Source organism: Mustela putorius, unplaced genomic scaffold, assembly GCF_011764305.1.
Source record: "Mustela putorius furo isolate JIRA1106 unplaced genomic scaffold, ASM1176430v1.1 tig00003834_pilon_pilon_pilon, whole genome shotgun sequence".
Classification (NCBI taxonomy): domain Eukaryota; kingdom Metazoa; phylum Chordata; class Mammalia; order Carnivora; family Mustelidae; genus Mustela; species Mustela putorius.
Window position 1 is genome coordinate 84,132,274 of NW_025421987.1, and position 26,920 is coordinate 84,159,193.

Consider the following 26,920-nt stretch of genomic DNA (forward strand, 5'->3'; position numbering starts at 1 on the left):
CCCTGCTGATGGAAATGTATAATGGAAACCTGGACAATTGTTTGGCAGTTTCTTACAACTTAAAGTTACCAGCAATTGCACTAGTAGATGTTTATCCAGAAGACAGGTACAAAAGTATTTACAGCAGTACTATACATAATAGAAAAAAAAACCTGGAAAATATTCAAATGTTTGTCAGTTAGTGAATGGATAAAGCAAATGTGGAATATCCATATAACAGAATACTATTCAGTAATAAAAAGGCGATTCTGTTTGGTGCCTGCTTCTTCCCGTCTTCTTATAAACTGGAGTCTCCCTAGGTTAAGTGATGTACTGGCTTCCAGCAGGATTCTTAGTGAGAAAAATTCCCCAAACACAAAAAGGATTTTCAATTGCTATTGTTGGGTGTCATAAAACATTACAAACATCCACTGATCTTCTCTCTTTAGGACCACAAACTTCTAGGGTCACAAACTTGGGACTTTGACCCAGGCCACTGAAATTTTTAATGTTGAAGAAAATGGATTGGACAAGTGCACCAATGTCAAGGGCGGGCAGTGCTTTGTATGTAGATCCACTCTCTTCGCCAAACATACAAAAGCAAGCTTTGTGTACTGGCCATAGCAGTGAAATTTCTAGGCATAGCTTTGCCACTTCCCTTTCTACTCCAACCTCCTGAATCCCCTTGCTACTACTCACCAGAGTTCGGAGCTTCCTAGTCAGGCCCTCCAATCTGTCCTGCTCACCACTTCATTGTCCTTAAGGTCAAGTTCAAGTTGGTCCTCTGGCTCAGAAAATTCCAATGGCCACTTATGTTGATACCATCTTAATTCTTTACTTAATTTTTAGAAGCTCCATACTCTGGATACACTTTGTGATGGTGTGGAAAGCATCTGGTCTATTATTTCCCTGAATTCCCTTTCTTATATGTTTTCTATTAGGGTAGGCCATAAGGGTGATTCTTGGAGATTTGGAGGGCAGAAGAGAAGTGGCCATTTTGTGGCTCACACACAATTTGCTGATGTGCTGATTCATCTCATTGGCATGAATCAGCAACTAAGCTTGCAGCTTCTCTTTGTCCTGGATTCTCCCTTCAGCTTCTCCAACTCCTGAGCCAGGTATTTGTGTTCAGCTCTGTGATCTAGGGTCCTCCCTTCTGCAGAATAGCCTGGATGCCAAGGTCAGAGATCACAAGAACTGACACAGCTTTCAGTCCATCCTCACGAAATCCCATCTCATGCTTGTGACTTCCAGCCTTCTCCTGATCTCCCTTACTTTTAACATCCAACGTCCATTCTTGGTGGCCTTCAAGTTCCAATGTTAGACATGGAGACAAAGGTTCAGAGAGACTGCTTAACCAGCTCACACAATTATGTAAGACCAATTCCATAGATAGACAAACAAGACAGACCTCCTGATGGTACTTCTTCTCTGTCAGCAACATCCTTGTCCCCATCTCCCTATCTCTACCCTCTACAGGCTTTCTCTTCTTTCAATATCCAGTTCCTCCATCATGCTCCTCAGTCCCTATGGCAAGAAGTGACAACCCCCTGCGTGCGTGCGCGCGCGCGCGCGCGCTCACACACACACACACACACACACACACACCTGTTCAAGTCCAAGCAGGCTGTTTGAAATCTCTAGAGCATTTGGCTCATTTTGCCTCTCAGCTTAGGTATTTCTGCCCACGTCATTTTTCCTCTACTGATGACTAGACTTCACATCCTCCAAAGCAGGAACCATGCGTCCTACATTTGTAGGTCTCCTACAGTATTGTCTACTACGCTAACACTCTGCCCAATGAACCAAATTGAACCAGGCTGAACACTCAAGGGGGAGAAGAGACAGTCAGTAGGGAGATAAAGAACTTCCAAATAAGCCCCTTGTTTTACCACCTGCCTGCCTGATGAGCCCATGTCCACAGGTCAGCCTCAAGATGCCTCTCCTCCCTGGCAATGGCCAGGGACATTGGTTTTAAAGCAAGAAAACACAGAAGGAAAAGAATGTAAGAAAGTATATACCCAAAAGTTTATTCACTAGTTCACGCAATTTTATGTGTAGTGATGCCTATCAATGAGAAAGGGAAAAATCGTCTTTAAGAAAACCTATTATTTTTTTTGCTACCAAGGTTCTTTTATAGGAGCTCTGAATGACACAATTTAATGAGTAGAGCTATTACCACAACTACAGTTTGCAAAGGTGGTAATATAGATCACAGACCATTTTCACTATGTAAAAAAAGTCTAACAGAAATGGCTTAGCTAAAGAAAAAAATAAAAGCTTTCACCTGCTCACAAATTGGAATTCTTTCCTTTTCGCTAGGGCTATTTTAGTTCAGGGTGAAAATACATATTTTTCCAAGCTTGTTATGAACTACGTGTGTTCTTTGAACACTTTGAAAAAATGGAGAAGTTACTTGATGACTTGTTAATAAATATATGTTTTTTGTTGGGGAAAAAATTGTTTTAATGCCAAAAGCCCCTGTTTATAGAAATAATTAAAAAGAATCTAAAAGGCAGAGAGTTTGGGAACCATTAAACTGGTTATTTAAATTAGAATAGCTAAGCCTTCAAAATATTAAAAATTTACTCCCTTCTCATTGATAGGATCATCTTGTCTACTGTAAATCTAAAATTAAAATGGTGGCACAAGATTTTCTATTTAATAACAGTGACTTGGGTAATTACAGTGATATAATTCAATGAGTTAAGGGGGAAGAGCTTCAACAAAGAGGGAATACAACAAAAGAAATGGTTTCTGAGAGTATCTCAGGTTTATACTATCCATTTCAATTTTAATTCAAAACAATTCAAATCGAAAGAAAAATGAATCTCTTTTACCTGACTTGAAAAGCTGCAAAAAGTTAAGTTTTTATCTTGTAATTTTCCATTTGCTTTACTGGAAGATTTTCTATTTGGTTTTTTTTGTGTGTGTTAGTTATATACTTTATTGATTAATTCAATCCAATGCCAAGGAAGCAGGAATTGAGATGCTGGCAGATGTTGTTGCTCCGAACAGATAGAATATATAAGAGAAGAGCCAACCGGTTTCCACATTGCGGTTTCAATTAGAGCTTAGAATGAATAAAGTCATCTAAGAGAATTCAGGATTCCACCGGCCCTGAGGAAATTCATAAGCTGAATCATTTCTATTTTATTCCCAAATAAACATAGATCTGAAAGTTCAAGCAGGGGTCAAAGGAAACACGATTTCTCACTAACCAAGCTTCTTTGTCAACATCTTCCTTCCAGGTAGGGACCTCAAAGGAATGCAGGGCAGACGCTGTGAGCTGACCAGGCTCATGGTGAGAGCTGGGGAGAGGCCCGGGAAGAAAGCCCAGGCAGGCAGGCTGGGTAGGATATGAAGGTTGAGAGAGTACCATGTGCTGTTGGTGGATCATTGAGGCTCCAATCATAATTAGTGCTTTGATTTCATAGCCCAAGGAAAGCTAAATATGGTGTAGTAACTTATAAAATTTTTCAAATATATACAAAAGTAGACTAAATCCCACAAATGTACCCTTCCCCCAACTTCGACAATTATCAACTCAAGGTCAACCTTGTCCCAACCATTCCCATGGTCTGCATAATTTTGATGCAAATCTCAGATATAATTCATTTTATTCTAATTCATTTCCATCTCTCTAAAAGAAGAGGATTTTAGAAAAAAAATACAACATCATTAACTCACCTAAAAAAGTCACCCCGTCATTCCTGAAGATCTTCAACTGTCCGGTTTGTGTTTACATTCCTTGGAGTGTCATATATATAGTTTTAAAATATATAGAGAGATTTATTTTTTTTTTAGAACATAAACTTTTCTTAGAAGGTTAATTGACTCACATTTATGTTCCTTATTGCTTAAAATATAAATTGCTTGAGCAGAAGGATTGTGTTTTGTTTATGCCTGTCTTGGAGTGTTTTGCCCATACTTATGCCCAGATTTCATAGACAAGGTAATTAAGTGTATAATAAAAAGCTTTTTATGACTCTTCATGCAATTACATTCACAAATCAGAAAAAAAAAAAATCACCACACTACTTGTCCAGATTTTTGATACAGAAAATAGAAACAATATAGATGCTCAATTTCTTCATTTATGTTGGAATGAAATGTCATCTAGAGCATAATCAGGCAATTGCAAATCTGCAACATTTGGCTACTAAAAATCTTTCTTGATAGCTATCATAGTTTCTGACAACCTGAGAAATGGATTCTCCAGAGAGAGACCTACCCTGCCAGTTTGGGCAGAACATCCACGGTGGCCAACAGAATGCAGAAGAACATCCCTGATAGGAGAAAAATGTGTTCTATGAATTTTAATGCAATAAAATTGAAGTCCTGTCTTGGATTCAATCAAGGTGAACAAATTTTGAATATCTCTGGGCAGGGATGTTCCTTTTCATATCATCTCCCCACCTTTTTCCTTCTCTCACTTCCACTCTAATTCTGGTTCTTTTTCATTGTACACAAATGAAATACATGCATTTATAAGAAAAAGGAAATTGAGGGATATGTATCCTGAGGCATATGACTGTAATATAAAAAGAAAGCGATGTACATCAAAATGTTAAGTGCTGCATTATTTTATAATAGCAAAAATCAAAAATAATCTGAATGTCTAAGATTAGAAGCATCGTTATATAAATTATATTCTATCCATTTACTGGGAATAGCTAAGGAATAATTATGCAGTTTTTAAAACTAGAATTATGAAGACCATGTACCAACATAGAAAATGCTTATGATGTGTTAGGTACAGACAATCAGGATTGATATTTTATAGACACTATGAATTTTTAAAAATATTTATTTATTTGTAGAGCAAGAACTAGATCAGTGGGGTGGGGGTGGGGACAATAGAGGAAGAGAATCTCAGGCAGACTCTGCATCAAGCACAGCCCAGGGCAGGGCTCGGATCTCACAACGCTGAGATCATGACCTGAGCCGAAACCAAAAATCAGACACTTAACCAACTGACCCACCCAGTCACCCACTGGACACTGTGACTTTAACTATGTAAGAAGTATACCTATAAATAAAAGATTGAAGGAAATAATAATAGTGGTTAAGTTAGTGTGTGGAATTACACATGATTTTAAAATATTATTCAGCTGGCTTTTAGAATATGTTAAATAAATACTAATTTCTTTTTTGTATTACTTCTAACATTTTAAAACTTTGTATGATTGTAGATTAAAAAATTTTAAAGCTATAAATAATAGAACTTTGGTTAATTGTATTTTAAAATCTTTACTTTTTAAAGCCTGTATCCAGCTTATATATAAAATAATATATTTTTATATTTTTAGTTTTATATATAAAATAGTAAAAAAAAATAAGATTAACCTTTTAAAATGATGAAATAAAATAAAATAATTATTTTTTAAGTAAGATCTACACCCAATGTGGGACTTAAACCCATCACCCCAAGATTAAGAGTCACATACTCCACTGACTGATCCAGCCAGGTACCCCTATTTTATTTCTTTCATTAAATTTTACTTAGGGGCACCTAGGTGGCTCAGTCAGTTAAGCATCTGACTCGATTTCAGCTCACATCATGATTTCAGGGTCATGAGGTTGAACCCCTGGGTGTGGAGCCTGCTCAAGATTCTCTCTCTCCCTGCACTGTCACCCCCTACCCCCACCCAACCATGGTGCATGTATGAGCGCTCTCTCTCTCTCTCTCAAAACAATTTTTACTTCTCCTTCTACTTAAATAGCAAATAGTATAATTTTTTTTTCAAAGATTTTATTTATTTATTTATTTTTGACAAAAAATGAGGGAGAGCATGAGCAAGGGGAGCAGCAGGCAGAGGGGAAGGGAGAAGGGAGCCTGAAGGGAGCTCGATCCCAGACCCTGGGATCATGACCTGAGCAGAAGGCAGACTAAACCACCCAGATGTCCTACTATAATGTATTTAATAACAAATTACTGAGCAGGGACCCTTACACATTTAGGCCCTTGATACATAGTGGCTGAATAGATTTGAAGGTGTTCATTTACTTTGCATTCATTCAACAAATGTTATTGAAGAACTAGTTTACCCAACGAAATGTGTACTTTTGCTGACTTAGAAAAGGGCCAAATGTTTCAAATTATGAAAGATACATAAAACTATAAAAAATGTAAGTGAACAGCTTAACAAATCATAAAATAAACCCCCCTGGTATCCACCTTCCCATGCAGGTCAAGAAATAGAACATCACCAGAACCCAGAACACCAGCCCCTCCAGGCCCCTCCTAACCCCTGCCTGCATCACCAGGACAGAGGCAGATGTGTGGGGACACCTGACGCCCCAGGGCCTGAGCTTGGGTGGGCCCTTCCAAGGCAGTGAGCATCTGCTCTTTGTAAAATTTTCAAGGGTAAACATTTCCCACATTTGGTTAAGGTTTCTTTGTACTTCCATAAGTAACTTTGTATTCATAATTTCACATATTTTTCTTAAATAGGGTCCCTCCAAATTGTATAAGCCTCAGGACTCATGGAATCTGTATCTGCCCTACAGCAGAGCTGTCCTGACTCTTAGATATTCTTTCTTCCAGATGGATCACACAATGTGACACTGTCCATTTTTCAATTACAAATGTTCCACATGTTTCTATGAGCTCAAACCTGTGGCTGCTCCAGGAAGTGCTTAGAGAAAAGAATTGACAGGCTTTTCCCAGGAGCGTGATAAAAGGTTTGGGTTTGGGTTTTCCAGCAAGGACCTCCAGAGCCGGCTCTCTCTTCTTCAGGAGCCAGGCCAGTGAATCAATGGCCTCCCTAACCAGTGCTTCCAACATGCAGCTGCTAACAGAAGCCTTGCTTGTTAGGCACACAGAATAGCGACAACAATACTGAATAGTTTGCCAACGTTTAAAAATCACAAGATTCCACGTGAAAAGTTGGTTTTCTGGCTTCCTCTAAGCAGTCGGAGAGGTGACTCCTCTGAGCCCACTTCCCCACCTGGCCTGGCCCCTGCTGGGGGGAGCAGAGGCACAGCCGCTTTCTGAAGCCAGATCTTCTCCCTGAAACCCCGTCACTTTGCTTTAACCTCTTCTCTCTTGAGCGTCTGGTCCCTTTAAGCATTTACGAACCCTGCTCTGGCCAAGGAATAAGTCCCCCCTCCCCCAACATTTTAAGAGAAGTTTCTTGCTGATATTTCCCAAACATTTAACAAAGGTGCTAGTAAGGGATCATCCCAAATAGAGTTAAACTATCTGAAGACAGAGAACGTGAATCGAATCAGAAATGTGCGCAGTTCATCTCCAATGAAATAATCTCCCAATCAGAAGCAGTAAGTGGCAGCGAAGCAGACCTATATAGATCAGTGATTCTTGAATTTTAGTATGCATCAACATCTCACCTGCAGGCCTTGTTAAAACAAATTGCTGGGTCACACCCCAGTGTTTGATTCATTACGTGTAGACTAGGAATTGGCACTTCTAGGAGGTTCTGTGGCGCGGCCCAGGCTGCTGGCCCAGGAGCACCTTTTTGAAAAGCACCACTACCTCTTACTCAAAATGCCATCTGTCCCCTGGCCAGAGGGGAGCTTGTTAGGAATGGGGAATCTAGGACCCTCTCCAGACCAATGGCATCAGGAACAGGTGATTGTAGGAACATTACATTTTGAGATACACTGAACTAAATGTTCCCAAGCCCTCTTGGTAAAAATCACCTGGGTGTTTATTAAATATACAGAATGCCAGGCCTTTCCTTTAGAAATTCTATTTAGAAATCTTCTTTGGTCAAGCACTCCAGGTGATTCCTATCATGAGGAAAGTTCAGGAAAAATAGATTAACGGTGGTGTTAATAAATCTAAAGAAAGAATAAGTTAATAAAATGGGGGCAAGTAGACAAAACATGGGAAAGTAGGAAATCCCAGGAAAGCAAAGTGGTAGCAGGGTTTCAACCATTTGGGGCTCCTTAGCCCTGTATGCATTCCTTTCATGGGAATCAAATTGTTAGATCCCATACAGGCACTAAACTCCTCTTATCTGGGTTCCTGTCCATCAAGAACCTTGGTCATTCTGATTGGCTTCCCTGTGCTTTTCACACCAGGAGAAACACTCACAGTCAAATCAACAGGACTATCCAAATTGGAGTGATAGGTGCGTCTCTCAGCGTGAATCAAGAACTCATCATTAAGGTGTGGATATATTTTTCTGTGGGTTCTATTAGTGTCTTTAAGAGATTAAACCACTTTAAATAACAAAATCTCATTTCTGGGCATGTATGCATGTTACCTGAATTGAAGAGGGGACAAACTGTTTTGTCCACAAAGTTGTCTTACGTGGATTCCACTGTGTAGTTTTTAACTTTTTTATGCATTCGTTTAAGTCAGATTTTGGGGGGAAAGAATTGAATTAGCAAATAAAAAGTCTGCAAAATATATAAGAAATAAAATATTTAAAGCAGAGTTGGTGGGGGAAATTGCCTTTTAAAAAAATATTTAGTCAAGGGCGCCTGGGTGGCTCAGTGGGTTAAGCTGCTGCCTTCGGCTCAGGTCATGATCTCAGGGTCATGATCTCAGGGTCGTGGGATCGAGGCCCGCATCGGGCTCTCTGCTCTGCTTCCCTCTCTCTCTCTCTCTCTCTCTCTGCCTGCCTCTCTGTCTACTTGTGATCTCTCTCTGTCAAATAAATAAATAAAATCTTTAAAAAAAATATTTAGTCTAGTTGACACGTATTAGTTTTAGGCATAGTGATTGGACACCTTCATATATTGTGTTGTGCTCACCTCAAGTGTAGTTACCGTCTGTCATCATACAGTGCTACTACAATATCATTGGCTCTGTTTCCTATGTTGTATCTGTCATTCCTGTGACTCATTCACCCAAAACTAAATCTCCTACTGCCCTTCACCCATTTTGCTCCCCCACCTCCTGCAATCATCAGTTTCTTTTCTGTGGATGTTGTCTTTATTTTTATTTAAGCAGGTTCTAGAGCCCAGTGTGGGGCTTGAACTCAAGACCCTGAGATCAAGACCCAAGCTGAGATCAAGAGTTGTCCACCCAACTGACTGAGCCACCCAGGTGCCCCTGGAAGTGGTCTGTAAATTAACAAAGTTTTTCAGTTTTTGTAATGAAATAATGGCCTTGATGAGTCATATATTTTCTCTTAATCTGTCTCCACAATTCTCCACAAGAAGGGCAAAATTTACCCTTCCGCTCAAAAGACCTGACCTGTCATTGAATCTAAGTTTTTCCAAATTTCAGGTATATCCAAAGTCCTTTAGTGAAGTAAAAATCTCTGAAAATTAGATCACATTATCTGCTCCCCTGTCTACCACCCAATTCTACAGTTTTCGTCTGGCAAATTAACAAATTCCTGGTCGATGTTGAGACACGCTATTTCTTTTAAGGTTTCAAGAGAATGATCTTATTCTGGAAATAAGACCACCAGATGATCAGTTTGTCGGAGGGTATTTTTGTTTTGTTTTATTAAGTAGTCTCCGTACTGGGCCCAAACTTACAACCCTGAGATCAAGACCTCAGCCGAAATCAAGCCGGACGCCCAACCGAGCCACCCTGGGGTCTCTGGAGGGTGTTTTAACGTTAAACCCCATTCTGAACAAAACGGTTTTAATTTCCAGTTCCAATTCCACCTTAAGTTGCACTGACTTTTTAAGTAGGGTGATCTGGCAAGTAGCTTATCCGCAATTCTTTGGCCAAACAAGCATGGGGGCCATGGTACCACTAAGTTCTCAAGGTGGAGATCTAAGAGAGTGAAGAGATATTCAGCCAAGGAGGGAACTGTTTTCAGAAAATGGTAAATTCGGGAGGAGTAAAATTTCCTTTCCCCCTCCCTTGCTAATTCAGAAGGCAGCATTATACATAGAAAACAGGGAATTTTGGAATGAAAAGTCCCGGTTTTAGTTTTAGTCCCAACAACTACGAGAAGCTATGAGAAGTAGGATTGTGTGGGAGTCTCTCTCATAATCTCAGTTCCCTCAAATTTCCAGGAGGTCGGTATTGATGATTCCTCCCTTGGTGATAAAATATCAGCACCTCATAAAATGCTTTATAAATGGGAGTTGTTACTGCGGGCACAGTAACACTAACCTCAAACGTAAGTGTTTTTAGCTTAATTTTTCAGTATTTCGTTATTAGTCTCTGTCCAAGGAATTTGCTTCTAGGAATTTATCCTAACAGAATTGCATATGTGCAAAATGAAATATTGTCAGTGTCTTCACTGCATTTTGGGGGGGGGGTCATAGCAAGGATCTGAAAATAACCTAAATGTCCACCAGTAAAGGTCTGGTTGAAGGAGTTATGCCCATTTAGTGGAACAAGTGGAATCCCATGCAGCTGTGAAACAGAATAAGGAAACCCCCTGTATGTTGTCATGGAAGGATCTCGAAGACACATGGTTGAATAAAAAAAGCAAAGCGCAGAACTTGACCTTTATTGTCCAAGGTTGGAAATTAGATAATAGAGTTGGATTTGGTTTTGAGCACATAGACACTGGAAGGACACACAGGAAACAAACAGAAGCAACTACATGTTGCCAGGGGCGAGGAGGCCGTGGGTAGAAGGGAGATTTTCACTGCAGGCCTTTTAGTATACATTTTTAGATTTTGAACCATGAGCACATATCACCTATTCACAAATTAAATGCTTATGGGAGAAGAGACCCATGGTATTTACATAGCCAAGGAAGGAAAGACCTGTGACTTCATCTTGCACATAGACCCTCAGTAGCTGTTTGGTGTATTGGATTACTGTGGAATGACCAGGGGTTCAGGTGTGCGATGGGCCTGGCCTACAGAGGAGGAAGGAAGGTCGAGGACAGGCATTGTCCATGGCGGATGAGGCAGCCTGCTTAGCATGGCCCATCCGAAATGGAAGGTCTCAATGGGGCCAGATGAGCAATGGAAGAACACACTTAGGTTGGATGCCAGTCATCCCACTAACATGACATGGGACTTCGGGAATGGGAACAAAACCACAGGGCTTTCAGGACATACGTGGTAAGGATAAAGGAGTAAGAATAACCAAGAAGAGGGAGAGAAGCCCCAAGTTATCTTTTGTTGTTGTTCTTTGTGGTTTTAGGTTGTTTTTGTTTTTTTTTTTTTTTTTTTTTTTTTTTTTTTTTTTTTTTTGGTGGGGTGATGGATTTGGAATGAGGACTTATTTCTAATTTAAACAAAGCATTTAACATCAAGCTAATGCAGAGTGGTCTGTATAGAGAATGACGTTGTCCATCTTAGGGGGAGGAAGTTACATCAGGGCTGTGACTTGGAGGTTTAAGGCGCGAGCGCTCCCTGTACCTGATACCCGCTGCAGGAGACTGAGCCAGTTAGAGGCACCGGGGCATTCTGATTCGCATGATCCAGCATGTGGGAGACAAAAGTCAAGAGTGACAGCGTAATCTTTGGTATCAGCTCTGATGGCTAACAATCCAGGGACCCCCTGGTCCGGAAGGAATGGTGTCCTCAGGGTTATTCACAGAAGCTGGGGGCGGATGGGCAAGACTGCTCCCACCCTGCGTGTGACTTTGAAAGCCGTGCAGCATGGGCAGAGCCTCCTGGGATGCTGTATACTTAGAGTCTGGTGACGTAGAACCACTCCCCCAAAGCCGCAGCTCCCTGCGGCCAGCCTTCAGGGAGCAATGGGTCAGTAGCAGGAAGGCACTAATGACCCAAGGCTCCCTGATCTGGGGACAGAGAAGAGCATTTGGGAACATCCACCTCCTTCCCTCTCACCACACAGTTTAAATCAGGTTTCCTCTTCCTGGGGATCTTGAAGCTTGGTGTGAATATCTAGGAGTGCTTTTAGAAATCCTCTGATGAAGGTACGACAGAAGTGCAAGGTCTTACTATCAACACTGTCAAATATCTTAACATGGCAGAAGTGTTGTGTGTAGACAGAACATAGATGCACATTTCAACTTCTAATATTCCTCAGAGAACTATTTGAGGTTTAAGAATGGTAATGCAAAAAAAAAAAAAAAAAGGTAAGTGCAAAGGTAAGAAGAGAAGACAGTCATGGGGAAAAAACAGAGGAGTTCAGCTCACAGAAGAGAACTCCCTACTCGACTGCACCCCATGGGAGCTGTAACACCCACTCACATGGACCCTGAAGCCAAACAAGGAAGGTCCCCCCACACAGTGGCATCTACACCCATGTGACAACTGGAAGATAGAGCAAGTCCAGCCCATCCTTCACGCAAGAAGCAAGCTGCTTCTGGGAATGCTGCTGTCCCATCAGCATGCAGGCTCTAGGACATGCTAGCCTAGCAACCCACGTCACAGAGGGAGGGGACTACAGAGCCTACCCCAGATGTTGCGGCAATCTGCCTGTGGTTGACAAGAGCCTGGGCAACTCTGGAGCAGGCTGGAGATGAAGGGTGGAATGAAGAGGGGCGACAGAGTGATGCATGTCCAGGTGGGTTTGCTCACCACCCCAGCACCTGGGAATTTTGCTGGCAAGGGTAAGCAGCTGAGCTGAATTTAGAGTAGTTCCTTAATTGCTCTAACTGCAGTTAAAAATTAATAACTATCAGTTGTGAATAAATGATGTTCCAGGCACAGTGCTAAAAGCAACCTACACATTTTCTCATTTAATCTCCCAAACAACCGTGTGATGTAGTGTTGACACCCCCCATTTACAGATGACCCTCAGAGTGTAAGTGACTTTACCCAGGACACTCCAGTGAGTAGCAAGGCGAGGGTCTAAATGCTGGAATTTTAGCTCCTAAGGCTGTTTTCACTACAATGTTTTGTGGCCTTGCCAGTTAAAAAGCAACCATCAGTTAAAAAGCAACAAAATAAAACTTTTGTTTTCTTCATTATTCTAGATGTGAACACAATGCATCCAGGATGCTATTTTCAGAGCTAAGGGAGCAAACTGCTTTCTTCTAATCATTGAGCTCAGGTTTTGACCCATGCTTGCAAATGGAGGTTACCCAAAAGAAAATCTACTTATATGTCGTGGACAGGTGTACCGAGCTCTGTCTTCTCCGCCTGAGCCATCCAACTCAGGCCTCCATATTTGGTGCCTCTTTTGGACTTAGACTCACTGTCTCTGGTCTCACTCCACTTTCCAGTCTGTACTCCAGACTGTGGACAGAAACAACTTTGAAAAACGTTGTTTGAAAACCTCCAGGGCTCCCAACTGCCTCCAGAATCAAGTGCTTTCCCTGCTGGGCAGCCACTTCCCCAAGCCCCTCTCTGCTGCATCCGTGACCCAGCCCAAGCTGGATGGCTCTGTGCCCTGAACGTCGTGTGCACTTTCACGCCTTACTGTTATTATTAGCCCTTGCCAGTCCCTCTCCCAGCGGTGGCCTTATCTTACCTTCTTTCTCTGCTGGCAAATGGCTGTACTCCAAAGCCCAGGTCGGATGTCACCGCCTCTCCCGCAGCCTCCCAGCCCCTTTAAAGTAGAAGTGATTACACCACTCACCTGGCCCCTGCCATGGCACCCAACTGCACAGGTATATCATACTATCAGTTAGAGGATATTCTTCTACATAGCTGGATCCTGTTTTCCATTAATTAGGGCGGGAGCAAAAGCCATTTCTTGCCATTTTGGTTTCCAGAGGTCCTGGTCTATGGCAAATGCTGTCTTTAGAAGGAACAGATGCAGTCACATGTAATCAGGAACCCTGCTCTCACAGCACCACAGTTGGCAATGCTCTCAAAGGATTCCACCAATATGTGGGTAATTGGGCTGGCGGGCTTGAAATTCCCCCTATGCACGCTATTACCTATGACCAAGAGAGTCAAGTAACAAGGAAATTGAGAACTCAATCTTGTTCCATGAAAAAGATGAAAGGGAGAAAATAGCAACCCCAAATTTCCACCAGGACACCTTTGCTTTTCCCTCTGTAGACAGTTTTGCTTGGATCCAGGCAAAGCCTCTGTTTCTAAAAATAGATTTAAAAATCTGTGTCTGAGAGGGCCTTGCCCTTTATGACCCCATGCCTAAATATCTGTAAGAACTTCCTAACTGGTTTTCTAGGCTCTAGTCTTTTCCTCCTCTGTCCACATGCATATAGCTGCCCGATAAAAATTTTAAAAATATTATTTGGATTATGAAAAGTTTCTATGTAATATGTTATGAAACATAATTGCATGATGAATATAACCAACCAACCGTTCAGCCCTGGAGCATTACCAGTACCTTGCATCTATCTCTATAGGCCTCACCTGTCTCAACCACTGGCCTGATAAATGCCCGAAGCTTATCCCGGTCTTTAAATTTATGATTCCAAAACCCATGCCTTGATGTTCTCAGCCTGTTTATCTTGTTGTTCGATAGTATTCCACTGTGTGCCATACCAGAGTTATTTATCCTTTCTCCTGCCAACCAACCGGGATTGTTTCCAGTGTTATGGGTAATGTGGCTATGAACATTCTTGGTGCTCAAGTGCGTCTGTGCATTTCTAGAAGTTAGGTCATAGAGTATGCAAATGTTTAACATTGTGAAATAATGTCAAAGTTTCTTAAAGAGGCTCTACTAGCCAAATTTTCTACAAATCACTGTTTTCCCTGCTTAGAAACAATTAAATGTAACTGCTACTTGCAAGTTACAAGTTAACTTGCTACTTGCAAGTTAAAAATCCAAAAGGGCTCTTCCTTGCTAGTTTTTCACCAAACTAAATTCCACACATCTTCTCTTATAGGCCCCAAGTGCCCTCTATTTCAGTTGGGCACATCTGTTTTTGGATGTGAACCCACCTTACTCATTTTTTTTTTTTTTAATTTATTTACAACAGAGAGAGAGAGCACAAAAGCATGGGAAGTGGCATAGGCAGAAGGAGAAGCAGGCTCCCCGCTGAGGAGGGAGATTAATATAGAGCTCAATTCTAGGACCCTGAGCTCGTAATCTGAGCCAAAGGCAGCCACTTAACCAGCTGAGCCACCCAGGCACCCCATTCATTTTCTCTTTCCTTTCTTTTTCTCTTTCTTTCTTCTTTAGAGCAGGAGAGAGGGGGCAGAGGTAAAAGGAGAGGGAGAGTAAACTTTTTAATTTTTAAAAGATTTTATTTATCTTACACACATACACACAGAGGAGGAACAGCAAAGGGAGAATGAGAAGCAGGGTCCCCATCAAGCAGGGAGCCAGACGTAGAGCTCTATCCCAGGATCCTGTGATCATGAACTGAACTGAAGGTGGACGTTTAACTGACTGAGCCACCCAGGTGCCCTGAGAATTTTTTTTTTTTTTAAGATCTTATTTATTTAGAGAGAGGGCACATGCATGAGTTGGGGGAGGGGCAGAGGAGGCGGGGAGAACAGACTGAGTTGGTTGCGAGCCAGATGCAGAGCCTGATCTCATGACGCTTAGATCATGACTTGAGCTGAAATCAAGTCAGACACCAAACCAACTGAGCCACCCAGGTACCCAGGAGAATGTTAAGCGGGCTCCACACCCAGCGTGGAGCCAGATATGAGGCTTGGACTCACAATCCTGAGATAATAACTTCAGCAGAAATCAAGAGTCCAACACGTATCTGACTGAGCCACCCAGGTGCCCCAGGAAAATTATGTTCAACTCAATCATGTTTTCAGATTTGCTTCTGTCTCTGAACTATGCCTATTTTCATCATGATTTTAAATGGGAAATAATTTAAACCACCGTTCTTCCTCCAGTCCTTCTCTTTTGATCAAAGTGCTACTTGCCTTCCTAAAGGACCTTACAGTGTATAATATTTGAGGCAGAAACAAACTATATTAGCTTCCAATAAAGTACAATTTGGTTTATTAGTATGAAATATTTTGAGATAATTTATTGTAGTGGTGACCCAAGTACATGATTCTCAAAGATAAAAATGTGTTTTAGCTTAATAATAATCATAAATCAGCAGTAAAACTGCTGCTTATTAGACTCCAAGAAAAGCAGGAAGGCACTTTCTCTTTTTCGCATAGATACTATACTGAAGATACTGCTTAACGGGGCATTTCTTTGACAGAGTTTATTTTGCTTTTCTTTGGTCAGATGCCTCTTCCTCAAACTCGATTAAAAGAGCGTGTCTGTTGGCCTGAGAACCTTCTTTGTAGAACACGGTCTTGATCGTGCCATCCTTTGGAGCCTTTATGGTGTGCTGTAGGAACACAAGACAGGACAGTGACTGCAATACCAACGAAGACTGAGCACGCAGCAAGGCAAGAGAGATGAAAAGTTAAAAAGCCGGTTGATTTGAAGTTTTTCCAGCTTTTAGATACCATAGCACCCAGAGAAAGTAACATTAAAAAAAATTTTTTTAAATAAAAATATAATGTATTATTAGCAACAGGGGTATAGGTCTGTGAATCACCAGGTTTACACACTTCACAGCACTCACCATAGCACATACCGTCCCCAATATCCATAACCCCAGAGAAAGTAACATTTTTATGGTGTGCTTTGGGGTTGTGAGGAGTCACTGTTCTGACGCACCTGTATCACACTCAAGGTCACTGACCGGGACACTCTGGCCTATCTGGTATTTTGCCACAAGCTTCACCGCAGAGTCTCACTTGAGAAGCTGTTAAATAAAACTATCAATCCCTGGGCCCAGTGCAGGAGAGCCCAATTCAGCTATTCTGGGGAAGTAGTTTGGAAAAGCTCTCCTCATCAGGTGACGGTAATAAATGGCCAGGCTGACCACTACTGGCCTACAATTTCCAACCATCTATAAACCTCAAGAGCTCATCTAGTTTGACTGAGGTTTTCACCCTGATACTGATGCTTGGCATCCCAAGTTTGGCCTTAGAAAATACCAACAGCCTAACAATCAGCTGGGGGTACTGCCTGAATTTAAACTACTGATAATTTCTTTAATTTCAGTATCAGAACTGACAAATGCCATTTCACAAAATTAAATGAAAACCTATTTAAAAGAAGAGTGTTTTGGTTTTATGTCCTGCAGTTAATGGTTCATCAACCCATGGCTCTTACTATTTAAAATGGTATTAACTTATAAAATAAGGCAAAAAGCCAATTAGGTCTGAAAGTTCCCGAAGTTTAATTGGCAAGTGAACTTGTGATTTCATTACCTCCATTTTCATGGCAATCATAACCATTAGAGAATCTCCAGCTTTTACTTTGTCTCCAACTTTCACAAATATCTAGAAATTAAGAGTGACATGTTAATACTGAAAAAGACAGAGGTCCCTCATGGTCTACAGAGTTGGCGTAAGGATGCATAGAGTGGAAGTACGGATCTATGTGGTTCTCTTATCTGCCAAAGACAGGGGTGCTGGGGCCAATCAGAGACCTACTCGTCAATCTGGCATTGCTGGCCCTCATGTCTTCGGGGAGCACTGTTTAGCTCCTCACCTCCATCCTCAAACCCTCTAGTTTTCCTGGAATTGAATGAATATGCTTTATATATCTTGAGATCCTTTTCTGTTTTCACATATGTACAGACAAGCCATACCACCAAGGAAGAACCAATATGCTTCAATATTATAGGCATTGGAGGGTCATGCCTGGTTTTCTAGATTTTTTAGGTGGTCTAGGATAGTGCTCCAAGCTTTGAGGCCCCTGTGTAGTAAATGCATAGACTATCTTCATGTGAAAGAATTAAACTTATTGGCAACCATGGAAAAAAATTTCTATTTTCCTTTTCACATGTAAAAATGAACTCATATATCCCATGTATCACTGTCTTCTTGGTTAACATGGTGATGAAGCAGTTTCTGGAAACATTACACAGTGGAGTTAGGTTCTAGAGTCAATGTACAGAGGCCAAAGTGTGAAAAATGAGAAACACCTCGGAAAGCCATCAAATCACCCAACGCTGGATGATGCCCTAATAGTGCTTGGTGGAATCCATGGTCTAGGGGGCAGCTATGGGGAAAATCTTTTCCCCACAGGTGTGCAAAGATGCCACATTATGGAATGTCCATGGGAATGGAGACTGAGTGATCCAAGTCTCTGAGCTTATACTCCCTCTGGGGCAATCATCTGTTGAGGGGAATGGTGGGTGCAATCATTTTCACTACTTAAATGGTTATTTTCTTTTTCTTCTTTTTGGGTACCAAGAATATAGAGTTGAGTTTTTATGACTTAGATGCATTTACAGGGACTCTACTATATTCAAGTGTGTAACAAAAAGACTACCACCACTATTTGAAGTTATTTCAGTATGGATCTCAACTCTGAATACATATAGCATACAACACCAAAGCTCGTTGTTCTTCACCAGTACCAGCCTTTCAAATTTTATTTTAACATACATGCAGTTAGGTACATTAGAAAAAATGTTATTTCATGATAAATTGTTTGCTGTTAACATAAAAAAAAAAAAAACAGCCCTTTGGATAATGCTTGATGAATGATCCATTTTAATCATAAAAAGACAAATTTAGATTATTTGTACTTTGATGGAAATTGCCACTTTCAAAGATAACAGTATCATAAACTAGGTAAATGGGTATTTTCACTGAAGACTGAACAGAGAACTTGAATCTATCATAGTCTCTTGTTTTCTCTTTTTTAAGTATTTTATTTTTAAGTCATCTCTGCACAAAACACGGTGCTTGAATTCTTGAATCTATCATAGTCTCTTGTTTTCTCTTTTTTAAGTATTTTATTTTTAAGTCATCTCTGCACAAAACACGGTGCTTGAATTTACAACTCTGAGACACATACTTTCATCGACTGAGGGAGCCAGGTGCCCCCCATGTCTTGTTATCCAGAGTAGGATGTTTTCCAATCGGAAAGATTTGGAGAGGGAAAAATGATGTATATGCCATTTACTGGGCCTTACTGAACATCTGTCTACCACATATGTTCACGTGATTACCTTTTCAATGGTACCCGTCATAGGAGCTATGGCTCCTTCCTGAGTTCCATCTGAGCTCACTGAAGACAAGTATTTGGGGACTGGAATGCCAATCTGTGTACTTCCTTCCTATAAATAGAAAACAAACTAGAAATGAAATCAAGATCAAACCACTGCAGTTTTATTAATATACCTAAGATAATGACTATTTTCAAGCTATTTGTTAACTATTAGTCATCTTTAATACGAGGGTTTTAATCTAGCTTGGTGACCTTAAGCAAATTATTAACCCCCTCTAAGTCTTAGTTTCCCATCATATAAAGGAGTAATGGCATCATGCCTCACAGGGAATTAAAGGATTTAATGTATTTAACTGCTGACAAAAAGATAGCCACTGTCCAAAAGACATTTTGGGCAGCATCCCCACTTCAAGTGCTTGGTCAAAGCCAGGAACTGTTCTTAAATGCCATATATATATAATTATTATTTTTTTTTTCATTGATCATCACAGGAAGCTTATGAGGTAGGTAGGTACTGTTATTTTTCCTGTTTAGAGATGGGGGAACTGAAGCCAGAGAGTTTAACTAGCCCTAGCTCACACACCTGTTCCAAGGTAAAGCCAGGATTTGAACCAAAGCAGCTTCACGTTCCAGAACTCCTACTCATCACCACTCCACTATACTGCCTCCACCAACACATTGTTATAGCAGAGTAACTATGGAGAGGAATGCCTGATCATGTCAGATCATCCTTGACTCTGTATACGGTAAGTAGTTTAACTGCTTAATACTAAAGGCATCTGATCACAAAGGAGTATGAACTGTAAGTGGGTTGTCAAATGTGAGAAGACTTGGAAGAGGCCACAGTGTATTTGATAATACATTTTCTTTTCTGCCCATGTAGAAACTATGGGCTCATCAGGCAGCAGGCTCCTAAATGGGACCAATAAGACAGGAGACATACTCTGATCCAAACCTATGCCACGTTTGCCTCAGTCACCAACCATCCTTTGATTGCCAAGATATCACCATTAACCCCCACTACTTCCCCAATGCCCACCTTCCCCACAAGGAATATCAGGTCCACAGACTCTTTCCTCAATGGTCACCTCCTCCCAAATGCCCAGAATTCCAAGTGCCAGGAGGATGGTGGTTGCCAAAGTATTCAGGCACCAAATGCCTGACAAAATACTGTGCACGGGGCAGTGAGACACTCTGACAAGTAGGGTGTCAGGACTTGTTTTAGAATTAAAGGAAGAGAATGGATATGTGTCTATCAGTGAGGAGCTGTGTGAATAAAGAACCAGGGAGAGCAGGAATGTGGCAAAGGAACAGGGTGGAGAGGAGGACACAGAGGGCAGGTCATAGCAGTGATGGAAGGAAGCAAGGTTCTTCCTGATGTTTCAGTGGGGTGCCTCTGGTCAAGCAATGTTCTCCCAGACCTCAACAGTGGTATTATAAAAAAAGAGACGTTACCATGGAAAATAGGTAAATAGTATTTTCCAGGATAATTAGCTTAGTTTTACTAGCAACTCCATTAACAGAACATTTCAGGTAAGTGTAGTCTCCCTCAGTACAAAGATCACCAAGGACTTGGAAAGTTTCATCTTCAATCTGGGGAAAAAAAAAGAGAAAAATAAGATCCTTAAAATAAATAAATCACCCTATAGAATTAATAAAATCAATCAATTCTTTACTATTAATAGTTTCAAAAGGTAACAGATGAAATATATATTTTTTAAAAAGCCATATAGGAACTTAAGACTCATAAACAAAGTACTATGAATAGAAACAACATATGATAATTAAAAGAAAAAAAAAACAGATAACTTATCTATAGCACTATTAATGCTGCAGATAAATGTTAAGAATAACAATAAAAACATGAAATAGAAATACAAATCAAATTAAGCAAGATTATTAAAATTCAGTTGACTATATTACACATTAGAATTCATATCTGAGTACCTGAAGTCAAATTTGGCTTTACTATGCCAATGTTTGTTAGTAAAGAAAAAAGCCAGAACCACCTAATTAGATGGTATGTCTTTTCTCTCTCCAATATGTAGCTAAAATGTATGGGTTTCAGTTTTGAGTTTAAGAAGATAAATTAGCTGGAGACTGGCCACAGTTTTCTCACTGTAAGAGAAAATGCCAAAGAACAGATTCCACACTTGATCTTTCAGGGAAGCTGACAAAGGGACAGGAAACCTTTCTGTTTCAAAAATGTTTTCTCACATACACACCCAAGAAAAAAAAAATTCCTTTACACACAGGAAATCCATTTAAATCTTCTCTATGTTTCATTTCAATTCCTATGGGGTTACTGTCAAAGTCCCATGGCTATTCTTTTCAAATATATTATAGAGGTTGAGGTGAACCAGGTTACACTGTAGTATTTATACGCCGGTTCTCATCTATCCTAAGTTAAATATGACATTTACTGAGCTTTGTAACCTACTAAAACAGCCATTTGAATGTTTGTGAAATTCTCAGGACATAGAGGTTAGATCGGGAACAGTTTTGGTTAAAGGTTTACACAAGCTCATTCTAAATTTGTGAATATAGTTCAAAGAGCAGATTAGAACAAATCTGTAGCTGACTTTACCAAGGGAATAAGAAGGGGGCCCCCAAACCAGAGGGACCAATATGAATTACAACCCTCATAGACTTCCCAGTTTTTCTGAATCTCAGTGAAACAAAAATGGTATCTCATGGCACTGGCAGATCTGCAGCATATCCTTAATCAATCCTTTTTGTAGGACTTAAAGTCTCTTGGCTCAGATTAAAAGTGATTTATTCTGCTCTATGAATTTGTACCTTACTATATAGAAATTTGGTTGAGTTCACACATTATTGTTATTTTTTTAAATCCCTTTGCAGCATTTTATTTTATCAGTGTAAGGACTTCTTTTAATTGAGAACTACCATGAACACTTTGATAGGGATTCTCAAAGTATGACCTGCAGATCCCCTGGGGTCCCCAAACCACTTCATAATAATATTGACGTTACTTGCCTTTTTAAACCCTCATTCTCTCATGAATATACACTGGGATTTTCTAGAGACTGCAGAGCGTTTGATAATGTTACCCTGACAGCTAATGGAACATGTGCTTGTGTAATCTTAGGTTTTAAATTTTCTCAATTTATCCTACAACTCAACAACAACAACAAAAAAACCCAACCTGAGTTAAAAAAGAGGCAAAGGACTTGAATAGACATTTCTCCAAAGAAGATACACAAATGGCCAATTAGCATATGAAAAGATGCTCAACATCATTATTCATTATGGAAATGCAAATCAAAACCACAGTGAGATAACACTTCATACCCATTAGGATGGCTATTATGAAGAAGAAAAAAAGAAACAGAAAATCAATGTTGGCGAGGATGCAGAGAAAAGGGAACCCTTGTGCACTGTTGGTAAGAACATGAAATGGTGCAGTCACTGTGGAAAACAGTTCTTCAAAAAATTAAAAATAGAACATGACCATATGATCTAGCAATTCTATTTATGAGTATATGCCCAAAAGGATTGAGAACAGGGTCTCAAAGAGGTATTTGTCCCCCACGTACGTAGCAACATTATCCACAACAGGCAAAAGGTGGAAGCAACCCAAGTCTCCATCAGAGACGAATGAATAAACAAAAGTGTGGTATAGAGAGGCAATGCAGTATCACTCCACAGATGGAACACTGAGCATATGCTACAACACAGAAGAACCTTGAAGACATGCTAAGTGAAACAGCCAGTCGCAGAAGGACAAATATTGAATGATTTCATTTATATGAGGTATTTAAAGTAGTCAAATTCATAGACCCAGAAAAGTAGGATGGTGGTTGACAGGGGCTGGAAGGAGAGGGAGGTGGAAAAGGGCAAGTAGAATGTTATTGTGTAATGGGTACAAAGTGTCAATTTTGCAAGAGAAAAGAGGAGATGGGTGGCAGTGATGCCTGTAAAACAATGTCTTTTCACTCCATAATGTTTAATATGATAAATTTAACATATAATTTTAAAAATATACATTAAAAAGAATAGTAAGAAATAAAAGTATGCTTGGTTTAACTTTCTGAATGGTAAATATTAATACATGTATTTACACAAAAGCTCATTGGAATGTCTTAATAAGTTTGAAGGGCGTACACGGATTTTGAGACCAAAAAGTTTGAGAATGGCTGCTTTAGATGTAAATACATGCACATACTTTAGAGGCTTGTCAGGAGTCTGATTCAAAGCTATTATTACTATTTTTTTTTAAACAAGTTTTCATTCTTAAGGGAACCACAGCCAAATTGAGGAAACAATCAGAACTGGAGAGGGGGTAATTTCACCAAATTGGTCTGAAATAAAAGCACATGGCATCCTCCAACTATAGTCATACTGGTCACTGGCTTAGGAGAAACCAGAGTGTAAAACAAAAAAAAAACAAAACCCTTCTCTGTATGAGAAAGATCAGATTTAGTTCTAAACTGTAGAACAAAACCAGTAAGACTTACCCGCATGCTATAGGACCCATCATGGTTATATGTTACAGCTATGGCTACATCTTTATGGAAAAGGGGGGAAAATTGAAGAAAAATTAGAAGACAATCATTTATTCAGTAACTGACACTCTACAAATCTCTTTCAGCCTTAAAGATAACCACCTGTTAGGGATGTTAACACCTTTTAACTCTCGGACAATAAAGATTAAAGGAAAAAAGTCTATAGGCAGGTTCCAACAAAGGTGAATTTCAAAGGTTTCTTTTAAAAAAACAAACAAACAATAAAACATGGAGTTTTAGCGGTCTCTTAACTATAGAAAATAAACTGGTGGTTACCAGAGGGGAGGCGGGTGGTGCGGGGGTGGGGGGCGGGGCGGGGGGGGGGAAATCAGCTGCAACAGGTGATTGGAATTAAGAGTGCACTTATCATGATGAGCACTGAGTAATGTACAGAATTGCTGAATCACTTACTGTATACCTGAAACTAATACAACACTGTATGTTAACTACACTGGAATTCAAATTTTTTAAAAAGTGGAGTTTTAGCTCTTCTAATGTTGTAGGATATTTTAGATGATTTTCCTTCAACAAGAAAAGTTGCAGTGTTAAAGTAGGAAATGCAATGGATTGGAAGAGAGTAATTCTGGTTTAAGATCCAAATCTGCCATCTGTGGCATGATCACCTCTGTGATCTTGACTAAATCATTTCAAATCTCAGAGTCCTGATATCCTGGTCCATTCTGACCCATTAAATGGTTATGAGAATGTAACAATGATTTACTAAATGTGAAAGTGCTTTGCAAACTGTAACAGAGGATACAAATACAATATATATTTCATAGTATTATGTGAACACGGAATTGGTTAAGGACTTTCCTAGGAGATGGGGGTGGGGGTGGGTGGTTGGAGAAGACCTTCCTAGGAGATGGAAATCAAAAGTTTTGCGGCCGAGAAAATGCAGACCAAAGTCATTTTATCGACTCCTGATACTTTAACCACCATTTTGATGCTGCCAGCTCAAATCTATTTCCAGCCCTGACCTTCCTTCTCCAGAACTCTGATTAGTCATTCCCAGCTGGATGCTCTATCACACCTTAAAGTAAATATAGAGGGCCCAATAAATCATCTCCCCGCTCTTCCCACATTCCCTCCCACCCTGTGAGCTCCATGACTGACACTACTACTTTCCTTGTCATCCAGGTTGAAAACCTGTCCTTCTTACTTTCTCCTTTGCTTTTCACATTTGATAGTCACTACAAAACTGCCAAATTCTTCCCTATCTGTCCTACTCATGTCTTCCTCTCATTCCCCACTCAAACAACACTGAGGTCTTCTTGGGACTTCCTGCTTCCTGTCTCAGCCCTCCCAGCTGATGCTTCCTAATGTGTCTCCACTATATTCAGAATTCTTGGGCTGGTATTGAAGGCCCTGAACTCTCAGTCTTACTTCCCACTCTTCTTCTATAGGGTCCTATATTACAACCAAATGGGAAAATGGGCCAATTAATGTTCTCCATTATGTGCCTCCAGTCTTCCCCCTGCTGTGCCTCTTTGCTCATGCTCCCCTTCAACATGCTGTCAGTCCCCAGCCATACCAAACCGAAACCTCGCCCCGCGGTCACGTCATGCTCAGTCATGGTCCCTGGGAAAAGTCTGTCTAGCTGGAATGAATTTACTCTCCTCCAAACACTTCAATAAATATTTGCATATAAAACACCATTATGATTCTTTCCTCATCCAGTTTTATGACAGAATGATTTTTCTCTTTATCAGCTGTTTTGTAAAAAAGTACAAAAATAAAACTTAACAAAAGTCAAATACTGAAGTATATAAAGTAAAAAGGGAAAGTCCTCTCTATTGCCTTCTGTAACTACTGTTAAACTCTCTAATGTGAGTCCTTTCAGAATGCACAAACGTATTTTTTTTATAAAAATAGTATATTCTTAAACATATTGTTCTGAAACCAACTTAAAACTTTTTATTTATTTTTCCAACTTTTTTAAAATTAACATGTGACATATATATCTACTTTGTCTTTCAATAGTAGCAAGGGGGTAGTTTCGTCATGATGATGAGGAGGAGGATGACAGTTAATGTCTACTGACTGCTTCCTATATGCTGCACGATGAGCTTTCTACTGTCTCATTTAATATCCACAACAACCCAAGGAAGTAATTATTACTTTCATTCCTATTTATGATTGAGGACCTTGACGCTTAGAGTGTGTGTCTTGCCCAAGGGTCACAGACAACAGAGGAATCAGGATCACGCTCATAACAGCCTAACTCCAAGGTCTGCATTATGTTTATTTTATTTTATTTTAAGATTTAATTATTTATTTTAGAGACAGAGAGAAAACACAGTGAAACAGAGGGAGAGGGAGTCCTAAGCAGACTCCGTGCTGACTGTGAAGTCCAATGTGGGGCTCGATCCCATGACGCTTAGGGGTCTCAGGGCCTCAGGCCAAAGAGTCGGATGCCTAACCAACACACCCCCCAGGCTTCCCTAGGGTCTGCATTATTAACCACCACACCACCTATCTTCCCAACATACGCATTTCTCTTTTCTTTGCTAGGTGGTGAATTCCTAGAGAGAGGAAAGTAGGGACAAAGACATGTTTTTTCCTCTTCTTCATATTACTCAAAACATCTGTTTTTTTGAAAACAGATGTAATGAACATACAAGAACATATGTTTGTAATGAACACATGAGTAAATGAAACTTCTCCAACCTATACCTTGACAGTATCTTTCAACCCTTCTTAAGAGAAAATGTACCAATTAAACATTAGGGGTTTTTTCAATTTATGAAATATGAAATGTATTCAGATGACAGGAATGCCAACAGAAATACAGCAAACACACTGCCAGGAAAACTAAATTCTTTTAAAAATTTTCTTAAAAACTTGAATTATAGTTGGTATATAATATTAAATTAGTTTCTGGTATACAACATAGTGAATTCAGCAATTATATACATTATGAAATGCTTACCCTGATGTGTATTATATTACTGACTATATTCTCTATGCTGTACTTTTCATTCCTATGACTTACTTGTTGTATAACTAGAAGTTTGTACCTCTTAATCCCCTTCACCATTTCATCTACTGCCTCCCCCTCCTTCTGCAAACACTAGTTTGTTTTGTGTTTGTTTCTTCACTGTTTGTTTGTTCACTTGTTTTGCTTTTTAGAATCCACATATAAGTGAAATGATATGATATTTGTCTTTCTCTGGCTTATTTCACTCATTTCACTGTCTAAGTCCATCTATGTTGTCACAAATGGCAAGATTTCATTCTTTCTTAAGGCTGAGTTGTCTTCCATTGTGTATATATGCCACATCTTCTTTATCCATTTATCTATCGATAACCCACAGCTAACAACATACTCAATGATAAAAAGCTGAAAGTTTTCCCACTAAGGTCAGCAAGAAGACAAGGATGTCCACTCTCACCACTTTTATTCAACATAGTACTGGAAGTTCTAGCCAGAACAATCAGACAAGAAAAAAAATAAATAAAAGGCATTCAATGGATAAAAAAGAAGTAATTATCTATTTCCAGATAATATGATACCATACAAAGAAAATCCTAAAGACTCTACCAAAACAACAGAGCTAATAAATGAATTCAATAAAGTTGCAGGATACGTAAACCAACATACAAAAATCTGTTGCATTTCTATTCACTAATAATGAAATAGCAGAAAGGGAAAGAAAGAAAACAATCCCATTTACATTTGCACCAAAGA

At 39.9% G+C, this 26,920-nt stretch overlaps 1 protein-coding gene across 4 annotated transcripts in view; it reads right to left on the reverse strand.

Annotated features, from left to right (window-relative positions):
* Positions 1-15,645: 15,645 nt before the first annotated feature.
* The window catches only part of MCCC1 (methylcrotonyl-CoA carboxylase subunit 1), a 59,001-nt gene continuing 47,726 nt past the window's right edge, over positions 15,646-26,920 (reverse strand). For all 4 annotated transcript variants that reach the window (XM_013052552.2, XM_013052553.2, XM_045088664.1 and 1 more), the window contains 5 exons: positions 23,182-23,231; positions 20,159-20,296; positions 18,705-18,812; positions 16,951-17,022; positions 15,646-16,016 (listed from right to left, as the gene is read on the reverse strand). In XM_013052552.2, coding sequence (XP_012908006.1) covers positions 15,888-16,016; positions 16,951-17,022; positions 18,705-18,812; positions 20,159-20,296; positions 23,182-23,231 — 497 coding nt within the window. In that variant the 3' untranslated portion in view covers positions 15,646-15,887. The remainder of the gene's footprint in view (positions 16,017-16,950; positions 17,023-18,704; positions 18,813-20,158; positions 20,297-23,181; positions 23,232-26,920) is intronic.